We start from the raw sequence: 22,459 nt of genomic DNA, 5'->3' as shown, positions 1-22,459 counted from the left end.
GATTAACCCATTTGTCAGTGCCTACTAATGTATAATAGGCTGCTGTTCACCATAAAACTCCCTTCGTACTGTAAGTGTCAGGACCATGTGTGATTCATACCATCTGAATTCTGTTCTGACTAAATCTGACTCTTTCAGAATTGATTTCAGTCTGGGAGCCAAAGCAAACCTTTCATTCTTGCTGAAAAGTGATGATCTCCAAGGCACATTTCTTTATGGGCCTCAGGTGACCCCAGGGGCTTTGTTGCACTTTAAGGATGAATAGGCATGTCATTTCCATTGGCTGCTGTGGTAAATCAGTGCCAGCTGCATCAGTCTCTGTGGTAACTGAGGCTTCTTGCTGACAGATATGCTCACTCATGCTCTTGCTGATTCTTTTCATCAGCTAGTTCCTGGTATTAATAATTCCAAGTCCAAAATGCAGATTCAGTTCAGCTGCACAGAAGCCATGCTAAAATATTTCCAGGGCTGCTATTTTAGCAGGTACTTTAGGCCTGTCATTCCTGCTGCCAAGCATGTGAAGGAGAGATTTTTGCAGTGCGACTAGTCTTTGCAATTATATACATGCAGCTTTCCATTTCAAACTACATTTCCTGTGCGAGTGGCTCTGAAAATGATAGTCTTTTCCATGGCGCAGCAACTGTACTAGCCTACAATATATCATTATAAGAGGAGATTTTCAAAGGCACATGGGACAGACACACACCCAACTCCCATGGAAAATCAACAAGTTGGGTGCCTAATTCCTATTGATGCCTTTGAAAACTTTCCCCTGGAGAGAGGAGCCGTTGTTTGAATATACCTTGATGAGCACTGCACTGAACTGATACTAAGTTTGAGTGATTAGTGTTTGGAGAGCTCATCAACAGAACAGGTCTAGTGTTCAGGTCAAAAATATCCTCTTGTGAGCACAGGGCTTCTAATGAATGGCTTCCTGTAGTGAAACTGTCAATACAAGTCAAACGGTGAGATCTGATGGATGACTGCACAAGTCTTGAACCAACTGAGCTCAGGGCTTGTCTACACTTACCCGGGGTTCGACGTGTGGTGATCAATGCATCAGTGGTTGATTTAGCAAGTCTAGTGAAGACCCGCTAAATCGACCACCGATCGCTCTCCCATCAACTCCTGTACTCCACCTGAACAAGAAGCGCAAGGGGAGTCGATGGGAGAGTGTCTCTAGTCGACATGGCATAGCGTGGACCCCACGGTAAGTAGATCTAAGTACGTTGACTTCAACTACATTATTCACATAGCTGAAGTTTCGTAACTTAGATCGATCTGCCCCTGTAGTGTAGAAAAGGCCTCAGTTTTGTGTATCTCTGCAGAACAGATGTGTTTACTTCCCGTGCTCCTTTCCCAGCAGTGCTCAGCATTTAGGAGTTGTGGGGAGATTTTGGTTCGTTGGTGTGTTGCAAATGCTGTCACTCATAGTGTATGTGAATTAAAACACCTAGTTTTTCTTTACAGAAATAATCCTGTCTTAACTTCTAAAGCTAGTATTTTATTCCAGTTGAGAGAGAGTGCTGTTCAGAAAACAGAACTTTCAGCCCATGGGGAAGTCTGATATTTCAACATTGTGTTGTTCATAATATCAAAAATTTTCTCATGGAATGAAAAGTTACCAAAAAAAAACACCTTAAATTTGGGAATGCCCTGATGAAAAACTGGGCATTTTTTGATCGAAACATTTAGTTTTGAAATGTTGACATTTTGGAAATGTTGATTCAAAATTAAATGTTTTGCTTTGAATTTTCCTGTCAAAAAATTGGAAAATATAGTCAATCAACTTTTTCCCGTAAAAAAAAAAAATTCTTTCATCAAAACCCTATATTTTGTCCAGAAATTTTTAGTTAAAATGTTTTGACCTGCTCAAATGAGAGGTCACATGTCTATGTGATGTTTGTTTAAATATAGTTAATGTATATAGATAGATGAGTAAGTTCAAACATTTAAATACTGATTTATTACAATGTCATTGTTTCACAGTTGTTAAATGCAAAGATTTAAAACTCCATCAGAAATGTTAGATAAAACTAACAGGATGTGCCAAGTTATGATACGCTTTTTACAATATAAAATGTGCTATACTCAGCCACCCTGAGACAGATAAACAGGAATAGAAGCTGTTACATGCAAGGAGATAGAATAAGCATTGCTGAAGGAATTATAGATTCCAAGGGACCATTGTGATAATCTGATCTATATAACATAGGCCACGGAGCACCCCCACCCAAATAATTCCTAGAGCAAATCTCTTAGAAATCATCCAATCTTGATTTATAAATTGTCATTGATGGGGAATGCCCCATGACCCTTGGTAAATTGTTCCAGTGGTTAATTACCCTCACTGTTAAAAATGTATGCCTTATTACCGGTCTGAATTTGTCTCACTTCAACTTCCAGCCATTGGATCAGTTCAACCTTTCTCTGCTAGATTGATGAGCCCATTTCTAAATATTTGTTACCCACGTAAATACTTACAGACCGTTGTCTACTCACCCCTTAACCTTCTCTTTCTTAAGCTAAATAGATTGAACTCTGAGTCTTACCTTCTGTGTTCTGTTTTTCATCCAGGTAACCCTAACATTGCATGAGCAGGGGGGAGGGATAGCTCAGTGGTTTGAGCATTGGCCTGCTAAACCCAGCATTGTGAGTTCAATCCTTGAGGGGGCCACTTAGGGATCTGGGGCAAAAATTGGTCCTGCTAGTGAAGGCAGGGGGCTGGACTCAATGACCTTTCAAGGTCCCTTCCAGTTCTAGGAGATTGGTATATCTCCAATTATTATTATTTTTTTTTGCATTAGAATAGAAAAAAGTGGTTTGCGTTTACTAGTATTAGCATTTATAAAGTCCCAATGACTCTCTCACATCTTGTGTTTATTAGTGCACTGCTGAACTGGGGACTTAGCAAGGTGATTGGGCTCAGCAAAGGGCAACCCTTTGCTTTCTTGGAGATGGTCATATCTGCAGGGCTGTGTGAGCAGAGCAGAGGTACATTGATAGGTATAGCTGCCCTCTGAGCATAACCTTAAGTCATTTTTCGATCACTTGACTTTTTAGTTAAAGCTAGATTCTCTCCACTTGGCAAAGCCCTTCCACCCCCCTTCAGTAAAGCACATGAGGTTCATGGGTCTACTTGCATACTTAGGGACAGATCTTTAACTGGTGTTAATGATCATAGCTTCACTGAAGTGAACGGAGCTATGACCATTTTTACCAGCTGTGGATCTGCCACTGAAATATAAAAACATGCTTGGGCCTGGATTTGTAAAGGTGTTTAGGCATCGCTGCCCTCAGCATTGCAACATCAAACTGGTTTAGGAGCCTAAATCTCATTTTCAAAAGGGATTTAGGTGTTGAGGAGCCACAATCCCATTGACAGTTGGCAGGATTTTGGCTTCTTAGTGACTAAATCCCTTTTGAAAATGAGCTTTAGGCTCCTAAATCAGTTAGGCATTGCAGCGCTGAGCCCAGCTACACTTAGGCCCAGATTGTTAAAGGGATTGAAGTGCTTACCTGAATCAGGGCCTTGCTCCTCAATGGGGAGTGTGTCCAGGCCAAGTTTAAAACCTGAGCTGTACCTGCTGTAGTAAAAAGTTCAGATCAAAGTCTGGGTAGAGAATTTCTTGAGTGTATTTTTTCAGTCCCCCATAAACTCAGAAATAACCAAAGGTAGTTTAATCTCCTCTTCAGAGCGAGAGACAAGACATGGACATTTTCAGCCCAAAAGGTGAGTGTTGAGAACACTGAGAGCATGCGAAAAGAGGGTTAGAATGGATGCGGCTTTGCAGGTCTTTCCTGGCAATGTGGTGGTCTTTAAAAGTAAAAAAACAAGGGTAGCTTGGGGATCCAGATGAACTGGGATCCAAAATCCTGCTTGCTCAGGTGTGGCTAGGGTAAAAAGAAGATTTGGTCCATCTACAGGGCACATGTCTGTGTCATGAAGTTTGTGATATTTCTGTATACGACGATCTATTTAGGATTGAACGCTCTCCAAATTTGTACAAACTGGAAGGTATAACGTGTGCTTGTCTTTTTGTCTTCCAGCCTCCAGATGAGTACAATCTAATCTGGATAACAGCTGATCTCATTTCATTTACCATCATTGTAGGAGTTTTTATATTCCAGAAGTAAGTAGCATTATTACAGATCAACTCTCATGTATTTGTGGTGTGTGTTCATCTCAAGGGTGTGGAGATAAAAGGGAGATGCAGTATACTCTAGAACCCTTGCTTATAATGACACTTATAATCACCCCCAGTCCCAATTTACTTATCCCCTCAGCTACCCCCCTCAGTTATAAGCAGGTGACTGAAGCTGCTACATGAGACATAAAGATTGTGAAGAACGAGGACTTCTGAAAAGGGGGGGTGGTTCACACTTGGTGTGGTTCTTGCTGTGACACTAAAAAAATGTGTGCAGGAGAGAACTGTCAATGCTTAAGAGAAACGGGCACCACCAGGAAAAAGCTTAAAATACTTCAGAGTTTGTATGAGGAATTCTCAGCAGCTCCAGAGATTCTCCCATCATGGGAATGAGTTAGAATGCGAAGAAACCTCTAATAGTTGTGGTGTTTTAAAATTGCGATGTTCAGTTTGGAAGCAGAAAAGCATGAGATTGTCATAACTTCGCCGATCACCTAATGGCTTTACAGTTCAGGTTTATCTTAACGTGTGGAGAAAGGTTCCCGACCCTTCTCTAACGGACAGAGGGAGCAATAACTTCTGCTAGCTGGTACTGGAAACTTCATTACAGATCCCATAGCTAAGGTTGCATTTGGTTCCTTGGTTTATCTGAGGATTAAATATCTTTAAGTATGGAAACAAATGCAGAACACAAACTAGAGTACCCCACTTGCTCATAGGATGAAGATCTAATTTTTTGGCAAGTTGCAAGTAAACCTACTTGTTTGCATTAGGAATTCATAATGGCAGGTTGGGGAATGTTTAACATGTTTTTGGAACCTTGTTACAAGTATCAGTCACCCACGCCATGCTCTCCTTTGTTTATCCTGGGGGGAACCCTGGCACATCCCCTGAAACTTGCCTTTCTTCCAAAGAGGAACTTTTCAACACCAGTTATGACACTGTGACCTGGCTGTCCTGGAAAAACCTGGACTCAGAAATAGATACACCCTGAGGACAGGAAGACAGCAGTGTCCGCCTAAGGAAATGTGTCATTTTAAAACTCCACCTTCTCCTTTTCTGAATTTCTCTTTGTAACCTTCTGTTTGGCATGTCTAAGCCACCACAGTGTATGTACTGAATGGGCTGTAATTTCCATCCTGATTATTACCACAAACATCCTGGCATTAGGCACAGCAGTCGCCCATGAAAGATCCGCTTCAGCTTCGCGAGCTAGTGATTGCAATGTCACGTTGCCCTGACTAAGTTGTTTTGTGACTAATTCCCTGTGCGGATAATTACCTTGCTATTTTTGTAATGTGTTACAGTAGCGTGTCTGCAGCTGTTGAGAACCCCACTTACCGACTGGACTCCATGCCAGAAGCTAGAGCCGTTGTACTGCATCTAACCGGCCTTGTTCATCTCTCTTATACCTTTGCCATCCGCTGAATTCAGTAACCCAGATTCATAACAGGGGTAACTCCAAGGCAGCGGAGTTATGCCGGCAATGAGTTTTGGTCACTGACTTCATTGTTGTGGCATAAGTGTAATTGACCAGCAGTTTGGTTCAGTAGCCTCATATCACGTTAGGAAGTTTCCCAGAAACCAAAAGTTCATCTGTAAAATTATCAGAATTTTGACGATATTTTGAATAAAATAGATTTTGAGGCCAGGAAGGGACCCTTATGGTCATCTGGTCTGCATAACACAAGCCAGGGAATTTCACATGGGACTAAAATGTGATTTCTTAAATTGCAGGTGAATCATACAAATCAAATAAACCCTTCCCTCAGACGAACACCAGATAAAGAAATGCATTGAGCACCCTGGATCAGTCACAAGGGTGTGACTGTCTGACTTGCTCTCTTGTTTGGGAATTTTAAGGCAGGAGTGGCAACCATTTGACCATAGACCTTTCATTTCAGAGTATTCAGGTCTTTCCTAAAGCAGTTCTACAACAATTCCTCTGAATCCCTTCCAAGAATCTGCATCTTAAGACAGCCTGAATTTATGTATTTACACCTCTAGCCTGATATAACGCTGTCCTCAGGAGCCAAAAAATCTTACTGCGTTATAGGTGAAACCGCGTTATAGCGAACTTGCTTTGATCCGCTGGAGCGCAGAACCCGTCCCCCCCGGACCACTGCTTTACTGCATTATATCTGAATTCGTGTTATACCGGGTCGCGTTATATCAGGGTAGAGGTGTATTTAATATTTCTGAGCTACACCCCTTAAAAACTGGGCTTTTTAAATAGTTGCCCAGGCTTCTGAGAGCATGGAGAGACAGGGATAACTTCCAGCAATCATGGATTTTAAAATGGCCAGAAAAAGAATGTAAAGAGCATGGTGAGAGGTGAAATGAACAGACATTGAGGGAGTGGTAGAATTATTATTACGTAAGTGCCCGAAATCCCCACTGTGCTAGGTGGTGGTAAGAACTCAGAAATACTCTTGGTGACCATATACAAATTCAAATTTGGTGCAAGCAGGGACACTTGCAGTTCACTTCGGTAGTACCTGCTTTCCCTAGGGCTGAATTTCAATCCCTTGCATTTACCCTGTAGCTCACAATGTGTCTGAGCCTATTAGTGTAATTACCCAGGGTCAATCAGTTACAGGTGAGTATTAAAACCTCCCATAGCCAGCACGTTACCCTCCAAAGCATCTCTTTGTCTCTTTTAAAGACTTCAAACAAAAAAAAACAAGTGAAGAAAAATGCAACACCACAAATTCCAGTTGCTGTCACTAAAGCCAAGGGCTTTACAAACGTGGGACTGGGAACCCACACTCTGCCCCGTGGGTGTCACTCGGAGGGAGCCATTCCCATGCCTCGTGCCTTTCTCTGCCGTGCGGAAGTGTTGGTGCTGCATTTGGGGAGTTCAGAAACCAATCCCAGCTGAATCATTCTCTCTCTCTGCTGGCTGCAGTGATTCAGCTCCTGCGAGACAGGCTCAGAATCTGACCCTTGTGGATTCTTTGCGCGTCTTGCTGGGCAAATCAGTTACTTCCTTCACCCCAAGGATGGGTTGGAAGGGAGCCACACCTTCGATGTGCTCATCCTACCCCCTGGGAATGGCTTTCCTGCATTCCAGAGCAGGGCTACAAATTACTCTACTGTTCAGCCTCCGCCCTAGTGACAAGATGGCGAGTCTCTGTGGTCTCGCAAGTGGGGAAGTACCAATTGAGATGACTTTCTAACCCAGGGGCGGGCAAACTTTTTGGCCCAAGGGCCACATCTGGGTATGGAAATTGTATGGCGGGCCATGAATGCTCACGAAATTGGGGGTTGGGGTACAGGAGGGAGTGAGGGCTCTGGGGTGGGGCCAGAAATGAGGAGTTCAGGGTGCGGGAGGTGGCTCCAGGCTGGGGCAGGGGGTTGGGGTGCGGGGTGAGGGTGAGGGCTCCGTCTGGGGGCGTGGGCTCTGGGGTGGGTCTGGGTATGAGGGGTTGGGGGTGCAGGAGGGTGTTCCGGGCTGGGACCGAGGGATTCAGAGGGTGGGAGGGGGATCAGTGCTGGGGCAGGGGACTGGAGCACGGGAAGGGATCAAGGGTGCAGGCTCCGGGCAGTGCTTACCTCAAGCAGCTCTGAGAAGCAGCAGCATGTCCCCGCTCCGGCTCCTATGCGGAGGCACGGCCAGGTGGCTCTGTGTGTTGCCCCATCCACAGGCACCACCCCCACAGCTTCCATTGGCCTCAGTTTCCAGCCAATGAGAGTTGCAGGGGCAGCGCTTGGGGCAGGAGCAGCATGCGGAACCCTCTGGCTGCCCCTACGTGTAGGAGCCGGAGGGGAGGCATGCTGCTGCTTCCGGGAGCTGCGCGGAGCCACAGCATGCGCAGAGTGGGGCATGTCCCCGAACCCACTCCCTGGCTGGAGCGGAGCAAGCCCCAGACCCTGCTATCCGGCAGGAGCTCGAGGGCCAGATTAAAACATCTGAAGGGCCGGATGCAGCCCCCGGGCCATAGTTTGCCCACCCCTGTTTTAACTGATCTTTTTTGCCTTCTTGCCTTGTTTATTCTTTTACTGCTCTGACTATTGTGCATGTTCCTCCTCTTTCTCTCTGCTGCATTCTGGCATCTCACAGCTATCACATGATCAGGTAATTCTGGTGCTTTCCTCCTCCTCTTCTCACTCCACCCTCCTCTTTCTTTCTGCTAGGGCTTCACTGCAGACTGGGATAATACGGAACAGCCCCTGAATGATGCTTTAATCGCCACAGCTCCACAAATAACCACGACTGTCTCGCTGAGAGTCTGAGTCGTAACTTATTCAATAGTTACTAAAACTAGGCGGCCTCCCCTGCCACGTCCAACTGACCCTTCTAGAGACGCTTGGACATTCCACGCCAATGGTACAAGCCACTTCCATTTGCAGGAGTGTTATTCTAGGATACCTGAGCCCCTTTTAATTAGGTAACCTCCGGGAAATCATGGTGCTCTCCAGTAGAAATATCCCATTGCAAGATCACCCTCCAGGCAGGGTTTTTTATAGTCCAGTCTGCTCTATTTAGTCCTTTCCAAGTTATCAAATTTGGCTTCAGAATCGATATACAATATTTCAGGGGTTTTTAGCCCTTCATGGCAAAATGTCAGTTACCCTTTGAGAAGTGGGAAGGAGTTGTGGTGCACTGGGTGACCTGCGAAAGCTGACCATAGTTCTTGGCAAATCTTCTGAGCCAGATACTGTTCTCAGTTACATCAGCATAATTGTAAGTTACTCCACAGTTCTCCTGATGTGTCCCAGATCGCAGTCTGGCTTGTGGTGTGCGCAGCTCACCGCACTATCTCCTCAAAGCGTCGTGTATCTGCTGTCCAAGGCAAAACGCAGCAAGTGCTGGCTTTCGCTTTTCACGATTGTCTTGGCAACGATAAGATATCAGTGGGGAGGGAGGGGTAGTAACAGATTTGGCCATCAGCTGCTGCATTGTTCTGAGCTCAGAATCTCTCAAGATTCTCCTCTTTCTTACACCACTATAAACCAGGAGTAAATCCACTGAAGTCAATGGCACTTTGCCAGTGTAGGTTGGAAGAGACTCAAGACCCCAGGACACTGGATTTCAGGCTCCCTGAAATACTCTTTTGATTGTTTATTATGTTGGCTGTTTCAGTTTCTTCTGCCTTTAGGGACTATTTGAAATCTGTCCTCACTCTGCAGTAAAGCCTTCACCACTTTTATTTCTATGTTTGAACCAAACTCTTTGTGTGTAACCTTCTCCATACATTTAGTTCTGAGCAATGAGATTGTATTACTGATAAATGTCCCAATTTGTGTGTGTCTCCTTTTTTATTTCCCCTCCTTTGAATTCGAACGTTTGCCATTTGTAAGTATTGCCTGCTAGAAGGTACGCGACGACTTGCACTGTTGTCCTCAATCTGCAGAATAACTGGATCTGTTGTTATCTGAAGCTGCCTTGTACTGATGCCTTTTAAAATGGTACTTTGCTAGCGAAAAAATACAGTGAACGTTATGGGAATGTTACTACTGTGGAGCAAATTCTTCCCCAGGTACACAGGCTCGGTTCACATCAACATCATTGAGAAACGGACATGTATTTCTGTGGCCTTTCCTAGCCAAGGTGATCAGACTAGACATGTTAAATGCTCACTGGATTTTTTTTTTTTTAAATAGGAATTCTGGATTCCAGGCATATACTAAATGTTGAAAACCCTGTATATAGTATTTCATCTGGGATTGAAACCCACAGGACCCTGACCCAAACCAATGTGTTATTTTCAATTCAGTCTAAAAGTAAAAAGCACCTACCTCATTTTTTTTTAAAGTCTTGGATTTGTAGGAATGATGATATTCAACATTAGGGTTCTGTCTTGTTTTCAACTGTCCTTTGCACTGGTTCATTCAGGCCATGCTTTGAGTTGGGCCTAATTGAACATGTAGCTAGTTCTTTGCATTATTCTGAAAATCCAGGTGGTAAGAGATGATGGAAATAGAGTGGTTGCCATTAATACGTCACACTTAACATTGCCTGCAGTCTTCAGACTCTGGGCCATGTTTAGCACTCCTCATCCAGGCAAAACACAGGGACCACTGCAATCCTTGGGAGTCTTGCCTGGGTAAGCATCATTACCCTCCTAATTCGCCTCCACCCCCCAAAAGCCAGGGCAGGGGGTGAAGCAACCTGCCCTTGAAGTCACTAGGTTGCAGCTATTTCAGACCCACGAGGCAATGAGTTCCTAAGCTGAGGGCTGCTCACAGAACATCCTGCCAGCAGATTCCCTGCTCTTATATTCAGTCACCTCTCCACTTGGGCTCTGTGTATCTGAACCAAACCTCAGTCACGGCCTAAAATAACTCGTTCTGCTGGGCCTTTCCTGTAGGGATGGGACACCCCGACCTAGTTCTAGTCCTGCACACCAGCCAGAATGTTGCAAGTATCTGAGAACCGTATAGGACAGAACTTCACAGCAGACCATTTCATTATGGGCCATGACTGCAGAGAGCCTGATCCTGCGACATGTTGAGTAGCTGCAATGCTGATTTCCATGGGAGATGAGGACCCTCTGCCCTTCATTGGGTTGGGCGCTGATGGCATAAACTTTTTTCTTCAAAGTCAGTTAATGGCTCACCTTGGGACAGCCTCTGAGAGCATTCAGGAAGATGTGTATGTAGCAAGCTCTGCTCCACCTTCTCTTGCCTCATCCGGGTTGCTGCTGTGCATGCCTTGGCTCTGTCAGCCCAGCGTAGCTTTGTCCATCACATGCTTTTTTCCTGTCCCTTGTAAAGAGCAATCTCCTGCCTGCTGTTGTAATGCCAACAGACCCCTGTTGTCAGCAGACGGGATCGAACCGGGGAAGCTTAGTGCAGGAGCCTCTACTGCATGAGCTAGAAGCCAACTGGCTGTTTGCTAAGGCTGTAGAGCAGACTCATTTTATCCCTCTCTCTAAGTGGTCTCGGTGCCCCTAGATAGAGCAGAACACCCCCCCCCCCAGGAGGTATGTGGATTAGAGTGTTTTATAGGTTTCAGAGGGGCAGCCGTGTTAGTCTGCATCAGCAAAAACAACAAGGAATCCTTGTGGCACCTTAGAGACTAACACATTTATTTGGGCATAAGCTTTCATGGGCTAAAACCCACTTCATCGGATGCATGGAGTGAAAAATACAACAAGCAGTATAAATAGTACAGCACGTGAAAAGATGGGAGTTGTCTTCCCAAGTGAGGGGGGGGTGAAGGCTAACGAGGCAGCGCAGAAAGGCTGCACAGGGTGGATTTCTGCCTGAGTATTCCTAGAACCTTTTGGGTGGGCCTGACTCTGTGAAGGGCTGAGTACCCTTAAATCGATGAGAAGTTCAGCACTTTGCAGTAGGTGCTAAATGCCTAGCAAATGGATTCCTTGCATGAGGTAGTAGTGATTTCCCTTGATGTTCCACTGGGTGGCGCCAGATAACTGGAAACCTGACAGGCTTGCATCAACTCTTTCAGTTTGCACTGATCCTATAGCTCGATGAAGTGTCAACATAAAGTTACTGATCTCTCTGGGCAGGTCCACGACGCGGTGAGTTCGACTTCTCGGAGTTTGAACTATCACGTCTGATCTAGACGCGATAGTTTGAACTCCGGAAGCGCCGCGGTCGACTCCGGTACTCCACCACTGCCAACGGCGGAGGTGGAGTCGACGGGGGAGCCGCAGAGTTCGACCCCGCCGCGTCTGGATGGGTGAGTAGTTCGAATTAGGGTACTTCGAATTCAGCTATGCTATTCCCGTAGCTGAATTTGCGTACCCTAATTCGAACCCCCTTTTTAGTGTGGACCAGGCCATAGTTACTATGTAAAGAAGGGAGAACTAGCTGAGATCCTTTACTGGAAGCTAGAACCTGATATACTTCCCACACAGGGAAGAGAGTGGGACCCCACCTTGGTGGGAATCACACCCTCATATTCAAAGGCAGAAGTTGACCCTAAAATCTAAAAAAAATGCAAAACAAGTGTCCACTTTGCGCCTGAAACAGTTTAGCAGGATTTCTGCCCCAAGTATTCTCTTGGCAGCTGATTTATTCGTAACACGGAGATGTTCGCTTCAGGAAAGGCAGTTGGATGAAGTTCCTCTGACATAAAGGTGTTATTGCACCTAGAGAGTCTAGAATGCAGCCTAAATAGAAGCACCCAAGGAGTAATGGTCTCAAGTTGCAGAGGGGGAGGTTTAGGTTGGATATTAGGAAAAACTTTTTCGCTAGGAGGGTGGTGAAGCACTGGAATGGGTTACCTAGGGAGGTAGTGGAATCTCCTTCCTTACAGGTTTTTAAGGTCAGGCTTGACAAAGCCCTGGCTGGGATGATTTAGTTGGGTTTGGTCCTGCTTTGAGCAGGGGGTTGGACTAGATGACCTCCTGAGGTCCCTTCCAACCCTGAGATTCTATGATTCTATGATATTTATATTCTAGGAGTACCCAGTGGCCCCAATTTGGATTGAGGCCGTGTGGTGCAAGGCCCTGTACATACCCATAGTGGGAGAGAGTCCAATCTAAACCAACAAGCCAAAGGAATGGAGGGGAAGAGGAGTACAGATGTCCAGGGATGCCTAGTACATCAGCGTGAGATCTGGGGACAGAATCTGGTTTCCTGGCACCCAGTGCAGCACCTTTACCTGCTCCGCCTCATGGCTGCCTCATCCTTGCCTTTATCAGTGTAGGTTCAGCCTAGCTCGTCACTGTGTGCTTTTAGGGCTGAAGTATCCAATAGCTCTGAAATGTAATTGCCCATGTGTTCAAAGGACACTTCCAGGCTAAAAAGGAAAAAAGACAAAGTCCTTCCCTGTGTTGGTACCAATTCTTTAGCTGATTAAAAGTAAATTTTTAAAAATCTGCTGTACGTTTCACTGTGCTTTTTACTTTTTCCGTTTCTTTGGTTGGGACAATGAACCTCGGCCTAGACAGATTCACTTTTATGGTCAAGTCACCTTGCTGGATTTCATTGTTCTGCCAATGTTCTGTGTGGCGGAAGCTTCAGGAGGATGTTTAATTTCATTGACACTTTAAAAACAGAGAAAAAAATTAATAGAATGAATTTCCCAAACCCAAAAATGTTGGGTCTCGGTACCTGACTCTATCCCCCTCATCAGAGCACAGTCACTAATGTGACCAAATCACAACACTTCTTGCTGTGCAGTATTCAAACCTCTCTCTCAAACCACCTGGTCTGTGTTGTATATGGATAATAATATGCAGAGTTACAGTAGTAAGGATTTGAAAAAAATCCTTCTGAGCTTTGGAAAAGGCTACAAATACTCATGCTTCAGGGCATAAGCCATTCTCTAGTAGGGGGTCAGGAAGAAACTTTTTTTCTTGGGACCAGGTCATTCCATAACAACCCACTTTGGGTTTGCTTGCACCTTCCTCTGAAGCACCTAGTACTGATGTCTTCCTTATGCATGTCTCTGATTTGTCTGAAACAGGCATTACTACTGAACATTTTCCTCCTGTAATTAGTCTGTATACATTTAACAAGGGGGGGAATACCAAGGCACTTTCACAGAAATGGTTTCATTTGTTGGACTGCCTGATTTTCAGAGATAATGAGCTGCTGTGCACCTCAGAAAATCAAACCATCGCTGCCTAACACCAGGGCCCAGGAACTCTAGTGGAATAAAGCCATATTGGGTCGACGGGGCTTGTGACTGCATTTGTCAGTGGCTGCTTGCTTAGAGAGCCTCTTAGGCCATTAGAAGATAAACCTTTTGAGGACAGAGCTTTACATCCCTCTTTTCTGCTGCAGATGGCGTCTGGGAAGCATAAGGACTTACAACCCGGAGCAAATCATGCTCAGTGCTGCTGTCCGCAGGTCCAGCAGGGACGTCAAAATCATGAAGGAGAAATTGATCTTTTCAGGTATGGCCGCTTGAGAGCGAGATCCTCGGAATGTCTGTAAGGAAACCCAGGGTCAGAGGGAGGAGTTCTGCTCTTATCTCGCCATCAGTTAGATAATGGAGCCTTTTGTTCCAGTGCCCCCACTCCCTGAGCATGCCTCTTACTAGAGATATTGCGGATAGCACCACAGATCTAAGCAGAGAGCTGACCTGTGTATTGGCTGTGGAGAAAGGAGGCAGCTCTCCGCTTAGAGGAGGCAGAGGACGGGAAGAAAAAATCAAATCTAAATAACTGAAAATCTGTGCTGGGATCCTGGGGTTAGCAGCAAGCCAACCAGCCTCCTAGTGATTCTCTCAGCACTGGACAGGATCTGGCCCTGCAGTCCTCACTCACACATGACCACTGATACTGAGGTGGGAGTCGGGCTTGCAGGGTCGGGCCTCAATATGGTAGTGGGAGGATGCATAATAATAACTGAAGCTACTGCTTTGTCAGGAAAGGTCCATGAACCACAGGCAGGATCCTGATCTCGTAGATCAGTATAGGATCTGTCCAGACACAGCTGGGGTAACTGACTAGGAAGTGAGGCAAACCCCAGGGATTTTGAGTGTTTACAAAATCGCGAGGCTTTGGGACGTTGTTAGTATTGGAGCATTAAGAAATGTACCAAGTTGGACAGTTGGATATTGAAAGTAATCTTCAGTGGTGGTGATATTTTTGTATTCCTGTAACAGCTAAGAGCCAGAGTCATGGGCCAGGACTCCATTGTGCTAGGCTCTGTACAAACAGAATGAAAAAAACTGTCCCTGCCCCACAGAGCTGACTATCCAAGTACAAGGCAAAAGACAGATGGAGACAGACAGGTGGGAAGGAAGGAAACAGAGGTGATACATACCAACCCGCATGATAGGCGGTGGTCTCCACACACCAGCAGCCTTGCCATTGAGAAAGTGTTCTGTAGGAATTATGGCAAAGGAGACTTTTGAGGAGGGATCTGAAGGCCAACAGGGCTTTAAATGTAGAAGCTCCCTTCTCTCAAGCGAGAGCCGGCTGGCAGCCTCACACTGCTCTCAGGTGAAAGGAGAATGGAGTGCACTGGGAGGAGCACTCACAGCTGTTAGTGGTAGGGAAGAGGGAAGTAAATGGTGAACTGTGTAATGGGCTGATTGTCCCTTTTAGGGCGTGTGTAGCAGGCGCTCAGCAGGGTCAGACAGTTTTGTTTCCAACATAATTGCAGTCACCTCTTTAAATATCAGCAGAGTAAGAAAGCGATGCTTGGCCTTACAGTTAAGATCATAGTGTGTCGGTATAACATCCGATGCACCCGCCATCCAGAGGGGGCTGTGCCCTGCGCTGCAACGCTCATGGACTTCATGAGCTGCTGGATCTATTCCATCTTTAACTGCGATCCCGAGCGCTAACCTGTTTGAAAATTTGAGTCAATTTCTTCTGTTTAACCTTGCCTCATTAAACTATCTTGCAGGTTCTAGCCACTAGATGGCATCTGAAATTGACCTGATTCGTTGCCCCCTTTCCCCACCCCCACCCCTTATTAAAGACAGTAGTTCTTTGAAAGGTAAGACGAGCCGAGTGCTCGCACACAGGGCATTAGCTGGCTCTATCCCAGGGGTAGGCAACCTATGGCACGTGTGCCGAAGGCGGCACACGAGCTGATTTTCAGTGGCACTCACACTGCCTGGGTCCTGGCCACCAGTCCGGGGGGCTCTGCATTTTAATTTAATTTTTAAATGAAGCTTCTTAAACATTTTAAAAACCTTATTTACTTTACATACAATAGTTTAGTTACATATTATAGACTTATAGAAAGAGACCTTCTAAAAACGTTCAAATGCATGACTGGCATGCTTAAATCAGAGTGAATAAATGAAGACTCGGCACCCCACTTCTCAAAGGTTGCCGACCCCTGTTCTGTCCTGTGGGTGAAGGTTCTGAAGGGGCTCCGGTCTAGGGGACTAATGACCACTTAAGCACATGCTCTTCCCCACCCCCATTCACCTTCCACTAACTTTTTATTTTCATTGGCATGTCATTGTCTTCCCAGCAGGGGGTGCACTTGCCACAGGATTGTCTCGGTTGAGCTGCAGGCCGGGTGGTTGTAGCCCTGTCGGCCCCAGGATATTAGAGCCGGAAGGTGGGTGAGGTGAGACCTTTTTATTGGACCGACTTCTGCTGGCGAGAGAGACCAGCTTTCAAGCTCCAGAGCGCTCTGCTTCAGGTCTCACAGCTCACGGGGCCCAGAGGTACTTTGGAAAAGGTACTCGAGTACCTTTGAGGACTTTGTGTTATGACCTGAAGCAGAGCTCTGGGTAGCCTGGAAGCTTGGCTTTCTCACCAGCAGAAGTTGGTCCAAAATAAATATTACCTCACCCACCTCTGTGGCTGCCGTAGGAGGAGGGGCCTGATCCCGATCTTGCTTATACTGATATAAATCCAGTGTACTTCCACTGAAGGCAGTGGAATCGCCCTGGTGTAAAATCACTGCGGGGTCAGAATCAGGCCCATATATTCTGCCACTGACTCGCTGTGTGAATTTTTTTTTGTGGGGGAGGGGGTGAGATGCAATTCACTTAACTTCTCTGTGCCTGAGTTTGCCTGTCTAAAAATGAGAGAACCTTGGGGCCTGAGGTGCTGAGCCACCTCTAACCAGGTCCTGAGCTCCATGAACTTCCATTAACTCCGGCGGATCGGCCTCTAGGGAGTGCATTTGAATAAGATGCGGCTGGGGACTCCAGTGATTGGCAGCACTTGGATGATGTCTTCATTTGTCTTTCCCCTCCCCCAGAAATAAACAACGGCGTGGAGAATGCAGATGAGCTGTCGTTGTGTTCTGAAAACGGTTACTCCAACGAGGGTGTCGCCCCCATGGATCATCGGGACATGAGGCTACGCATGGACTGAGGAATTAAAGGCCCGTGGCATGACACCCTCCCCCCGCAGTGCTCCCGTCTGCGATGGATGGTATTCACGCTGTCTGGGATGGGGGAACGCTCTGTGGAACTATTGAGCATGCAGAGACCCCTTCTATTGCTCTGGTTGCTGGCTCCTGACATACTCTGGACACTGAGGCTGGGGCAGCTTTTTGTAAATATGTAGAAAGTCCTTTTTTCGTCCCTTTTTCGTGTATTTTGGGGGGTTGTATGTATTTCTTCCAGGACACGAGCGGGACTAACTTGTGCATTGAAACGGGAACATTTTGGCCGAATCTGATGAAATGTTGAGGTGACATCTTGGACACTGGGGGAGACAGGCGGGGCATGGACCTGATCTTCCCCCTCCACTCAACTCTTCCCCTTGGTGCAGCGATTGTTAGCTGAACTTGTCTAAAAACCTATGTTGTGAAGTTCTTGTGACGTGGCATTTCTTTTTCTGGCTAATGAAGTTTTCGCTAATCGGATAGAGGGCTGTTCAGCGCTTCCTTGCAGGAGGGAAGGTGCTGCTCCCAGAGTGTGTTCGGAACCAGCGGAAGGAATCAGGTTGACTGAATCACTTTCACGCCTTCCCCCAGAATAGCAGGACCAAGGCATGCAGGGATCATATGAAATATATGATAGAAAGTGCTCAGAGCAAAACCCTTGGCAAGTTTTATGGCCTATACTGCAGTCCTTCCCCAGAGAAATCTCCCCAGATGCTCCTGACCGGAGTGAAGACCTTAAATAGACCCCTAGTTGGTACTTCATAAGTCCGTCTCCATGAAAAATCTCGATCCCCTGATGGCTAGTAGAGAGCACTCACCACCTTGCGCATCCCCCTGGTCCAGCTGAAGTGCCCGCCACTTAGAACAGGTGGTGTAGTTTGTGTTAACCCTTTAACTGGTGGTGGGGAAGGGAAGTCACAATCAGCAGTGGCCTGGTAACCGGTGTTTCTCAGTCACAGGTCAGGCAGCTCAGCTTGAAGAATTGAAGTTTGAAGAAGCAGCAAAGAATGCTGGATTGTAAATAGTAAAGCACAAAGTGAAGCAGTCTAGGAGAACAAGGGAGACCTTCTCCTTAATTCTTTGTTGTTGCGTAGAAGCAGTATCTTTTTTTTTTAAAGACTGCACGTTAATTTCCTCCAAAGGAGCGATAATGACAGAAAATGAGGTGCTTGCACAGAGTAGGAGCTACCGTTGGCATTTTTTCAGTGCAAGAGGCTTTAAACCAAAATCCTACATTATAGTAGAAAAGCCCAGAAATCGAGCGGATCAGTGATGTATTTTTTCCCCCTCTTCCGAATGTCAATATTTATTTTCTCCGTCGACTCCTCCTCCCACTCCCCCCACACTGGGTCTCTCTTTCCACACATCGCAGTTGGGACACAAATGAAAGTCTAGGCACTTTTCCTTTGTGACTGTCATTTCTCCCTTCTATCACTGAGATGAAGCAGGTATGGGGCTATTTCGCTTTTTCACAATTTTGCCTGTTCTAAAGTCTGTTGCAGCCAGAGAAAAGACTCCCCTAGATTTTAGTGGGCTTTGGGTCAATCCCTAATCTTTTGTGGTATTTGTTAGTTTTGCCTCTTTACTGTAGCTGTGTTAGCCAGCACACACAGAAAGATGGAATATGGGAAATAGCATAGATCACTTCTTTTGAAGTTCATCAAATGCTGCCTTGAAAACCAATTGTGTGTGAAATTTGGCTCTTGATGAGGGATTTGAGTCAAGTCTGTGATTCTTCAATCAAAAGTGAGGCGAAATGGGATTTATTTGCAGAGTCCTGCCTGGCAGTCATGACGGAACTGAAGCCATGGCATTTACCTTGCTAAACAGAGAGCAAACTCTCTTTAGGGTTGGCTGTCAAGTTGTACTGGATGCCAGACGTAGAGTGTGTTAATGGCTTTGCCAAACCATAGTCAGAATCAGGGCCGGCTGCAGGGTTTTTGCCGCCCCAAGCAGGAAAAAAAAAAGGGAGGGGGGGCGATCAGCTCTAGCGCCACCATGTCAGTCTTCGGCGGCTGGTCCTTCGCTCCGAAAGGGGGTGAGGGACCCGCCACCGAAGAGCTGGACGTGCTGCCCCTCTCCGTTGGCCGCCCCAAGCACCTGCTTGCTGGGCTGGTGCCTGGAGCCAGCCCTGGTCAGAATAGAAATATTATCATGAAATTATTTTCAAAATGATTTAAAACTGTAAACATTCCCCAGCAGTGTTAGAAAGCCAAACCCAGAAGTGGTGGGTCTGGTGCATAAGAACCGGGAAGTGAAACTGACTAGAAACAGAAAGTGAAACTGACAGATCTAACTGAATGAAGTGCAAAATGTCAACAGCATCTAGGTGGTGGGAGGAAAAAATTCTCCTTGAATCTTTTGTTTTTAATAATCAAAGATGTAACACAGGTAAGGAATTAAATATATTTATATTATATAAATGTGTGGCTCAATTATTACCCTTTAGATTCTTATCAGGGTTACACCACTGTAAATCCAAAGTACAGCTATTAAAATAATTTGAATTGACTGGATTTTTACCAGTGTAAACCTGGTACCGGGTCTGTGTGTCACCCCCAATACATTACCCTCTTTCATGGTGCTCTCTCAAGCCTGTGTGAAACAAGGTGGCATTCTGCAGAACTGAATGGTCTTATATAAAGTCACTGTTCCTGGTGCAGTATTGAAACATTCCTGGCTGATTTGTCATATCAACTGAAAGATTTTCTTACATCTGAGCATCTGTTGATGGTTACCTGTGAGTTTGGTTTTTATCCTTGGAGATGACTTTGTGGGAAGGTCAGACACTTTAAAAAAAAAAAAAAACGTTTGGGAGGATTAAAAGAAACTCAGCAAGGCATTGTTGACTAAACAAAGTCGATTCACAACACAAATTTTTGCTACGAGCCCCAGACCCGCCAGGTTATACAGTGATTATTACCGCTGTTGTCCTAAAGATTTAATTTATTTTTTTTTAAAGTATGAGAGTTTTTTCAATGAAAATATATCTAACCCCAAATCAACCCCTCAGCCCTCTGTGAAATAAACATACAGCATTCCTCTGCTGCTGTGTGCTGTTCTGTTTGCTGAGCTTGCTAACAAAATGTTCTGGTCTCTACAGTGAAGAAGTCATTCTCTCCACAGGGTGAGACTGAAGGGCTCTGCTTGCTTGTGGTTGCCGGGGCGCTCAGGACTCTCCTTTGTGAGAACAGAAGCCTTAAAGCTAAGGTGGGCAAACTACGGCGTGTGGAACACATCTGGCCTGTGGGACCCACCTGCCTGGCCCCTGAGCTTCTGGCCCGGGAGGCTCGCCCCCGGCCCCTCCCCTGCTGTTCCCCCTCAGCTCACTGCGCCGCCAGCACAATGCTCTGGGTGGCAGGGCTCTTGCAGAGCCGTGGACTGACCCGGTGCTCTGAGCTGTGCGGTGGCGTGGCTGGCTCCAGCCGGGCGGTGCGGCTGCCTGTCCGTCCTGGTGCTCTGAGCTGTGCGGTGGCGTGGCTGGCTCCAGCCGGGCGGTGCGGCTGCCTGTCCTGGTGCTCTGAGCTGCGCGGGGGTGTGGCTGGCTCCAGCCGGGCAGTGCGGCTGCCTGTCCGTCCTGGTGCTCTGAGCTGTGCGGGGGTGTGGCTATAGCGTCGCCAGCCACTGGCGCTCCAGGCTGCGGGGGGGGTGGATAGAGGGCAGGGGAGTTCGGGGTGGTGGTCGGGGTGGGGGGTGTGGATAGGGGTTGGGGCGGTCAGAGGGCGGGGAACGGGGACAGGGGTTCCGAGGGGGGTAGTCAGGAAGGGGTTGGGTGGATGGCGGCGGGGACAGCGGGTCCAGGGGTGGTCAGGGAGAAGGGGTGATTGGATGGGGCAGGAGTCCATGGGGGGGCAGTCAGGAATGAGGAGGAGTTGGATGGGGCAGCGGCAGGCAGTCAGGGGCAGGGGGTCTGGGGCCGGTCAGGGGATAGGGAGGCTTGGATGGGGCAGGGGTCCCGGGGGGCCATCAGGGGGCGAGAAGTGGTGGGGGGGAATCGGATAGGGGATGGGGGCCGAGCCACGAGCTGGCCGGACCATGCCTCCCCTAACCGGCCTTCCGTACAATTTCGGAAACCCGATGTGGCCCTCAGGCCCAAAAGGTTGCCCGCCCCTACCTTAAAAGGAGCTTGCAAGAGCAGGGTTATGGCCAGCAATCTGGACAACTTCAGACTGTCCAGTTGTGATCCACCTACCTAAGATTCCCCTCTGTGGTTTCAGCTGGATTCTGTAGGACAGGAGGTGAAGACAAACTGTCCTCGTGTTCCAGTGCACTGCTAAACAGCTGCTCTACTCACCCCAGAAAGGGCTGCATTCAATTGGTGGGTGAAGGGATTCTTGCATCTACACAATACAGCTGGGTGGGGAGATGGTTTTCCTGGCCCATGATTACTTTCAAGTTTTAATTTTTTTCCCTTGTTTTAAGTCAGGATGAAAAGTGAAAATTTTGAATATTCATGAACCAAAACACCAACATTTGGGTCAATGAAAATGTTCGGATTTTGGCCTTTTTTCTTTAAGCTTTTTTTAAAAATCTAATTAGCTTAAATTTTGAAATGAAAAGTCATTTTGATCTGAAATGTTTTCACAATTTTTTAATTTTTTTCTTGACGTTTGTTGGAGTGGGGAAATTCCTTGAACCCGACACTGTTCCTTGATCAGTTTTGGTTTCAACAAATTTACATTTTTCAACCAATGCTCCCACCTGCCCGAGGCCTCGGACTGGTCTGTCCTCATGTGGCCCAAAGCAGAGGGAAGGAGATAATTTTTTTTTTCCTGCTCCCAAATCAGCAGCCTGGCTGTGCATGTTGATTTTTATCTTTGCTTTCGTTGACAGCTTAACAGCAATGTGGTACCCTGACACTGTGCTCATTGGTGCTATGGTATTCCCAGTGGATGGACCAATGGATCCGATAGGAATACTTCCTACAGTCTTGTGTTCAGTGGAATTAGACGTATGTCACAGAGTTTGCCTGGGTAGAGCAGGGGGTATTACATACAGTATGTGATGGAAAAGCTGAGCCGTGTGGCGTAGAGGTGTCGCATCATACGGGACAGAGGATCTTGGGAACCAACCACTGGCGATCAGGCAAACAACACTGTATTTCCAATCTGCCAGTGAATCATATGCAAATATTGGAGAGCCGTGGGGACACCAGACTGTGCCTTGATGGCCGTGGAGTTGGTACGTTGAGCAGAATGGAACCAGGGGTGGAAATGAAATTCTGATGCGAAACAGACGTGAAATGTCATGCAACATTCAGGACCATTTCAAAGGTGGAATGACAGGTACTGTTCAAACTGGGGTGCGTGTGAGAGAGAGAGAGAGAGAGACGGAGCGAGCAGGCTGCACACTGCTGCAAGGCTCAGAAGGTTCTTTAGGACAGTGGGCAGTTCAGAGAGCAAAATGCCAGGTTGCAAAGGGCTCCTTTAAACTTCAACGTGGCTATTTGGAAATTCACCAGACAATCAGGAGTTACTGGGGTTGACACAGGGCTAACTCCCTTTCTGTCCTATTCTTGTCTATGGACCTAATTACACAACTGGAATGAGCGGCGCCAAGGGTGGGGCAGCTGGGGGTGT

At 46.7% G+C, this 22,459-nt stretch overlaps 1 protein-coding gene across 6 annotated transcripts in view; it reads left to right on the top strand.

Moving 5' to 3' along the window:
• GDPD5 (glycerophosphodiester phosphodiesterase domain containing 5) overlaps positions 1 to 19,834 on the top strand; it is a 329,762-nt gene extending 309,928 nt beyond the window's left edge. For 5 of the 6 annotated variants that reach the window (XM_045021717.1, XM_045021742.1, XM_045021737.1 and 2 more), the window contains 3 exons: positions 4,051 to 4,133; positions 13,854 to 13,966; positions 16,749 to 19,834. In XM_045021717.1, the coding sequence (XP_044877652.1) occupies positions 4,051 to 4,133; positions 13,854 to 13,966; positions 16,749 to 16,864 (312 nt within the window). In that variant the 3' untranslated portion in view covers positions 16,865 to 19,834. Of the gene's footprint in view, positions 1 to 4,050; positions 4,134 to 13,853; positions 13,967 to 15,428; positions 15,522 to 16,748 lie in introns of all 6 variants that reach the window. The other variant, XR_006580516.1, reaches the window with a different exon arrangement.
• The last annotated feature ends 2,625 nt before the right edge of the window (positions 19,835 to 22,459 follow it).

The sequence above is a fragment of the Mauremys mutica genome, chromosome 1 (genome assembly GCF_020497125.1).
Source record: "Mauremys mutica isolate MM-2020 ecotype Southern chromosome 1, ASM2049712v1, whole genome shotgun sequence".
NCBI classification, from domain to species: Eukaryota; Metazoa; Chordata; order Testudines; family Geoemydidae; genus Mauremys; species Mauremys mutica.
Note: the sequence above shows the minus strand (reverse complement) of the source record. Positions and strands in the feature narration are given on the sequence as shown.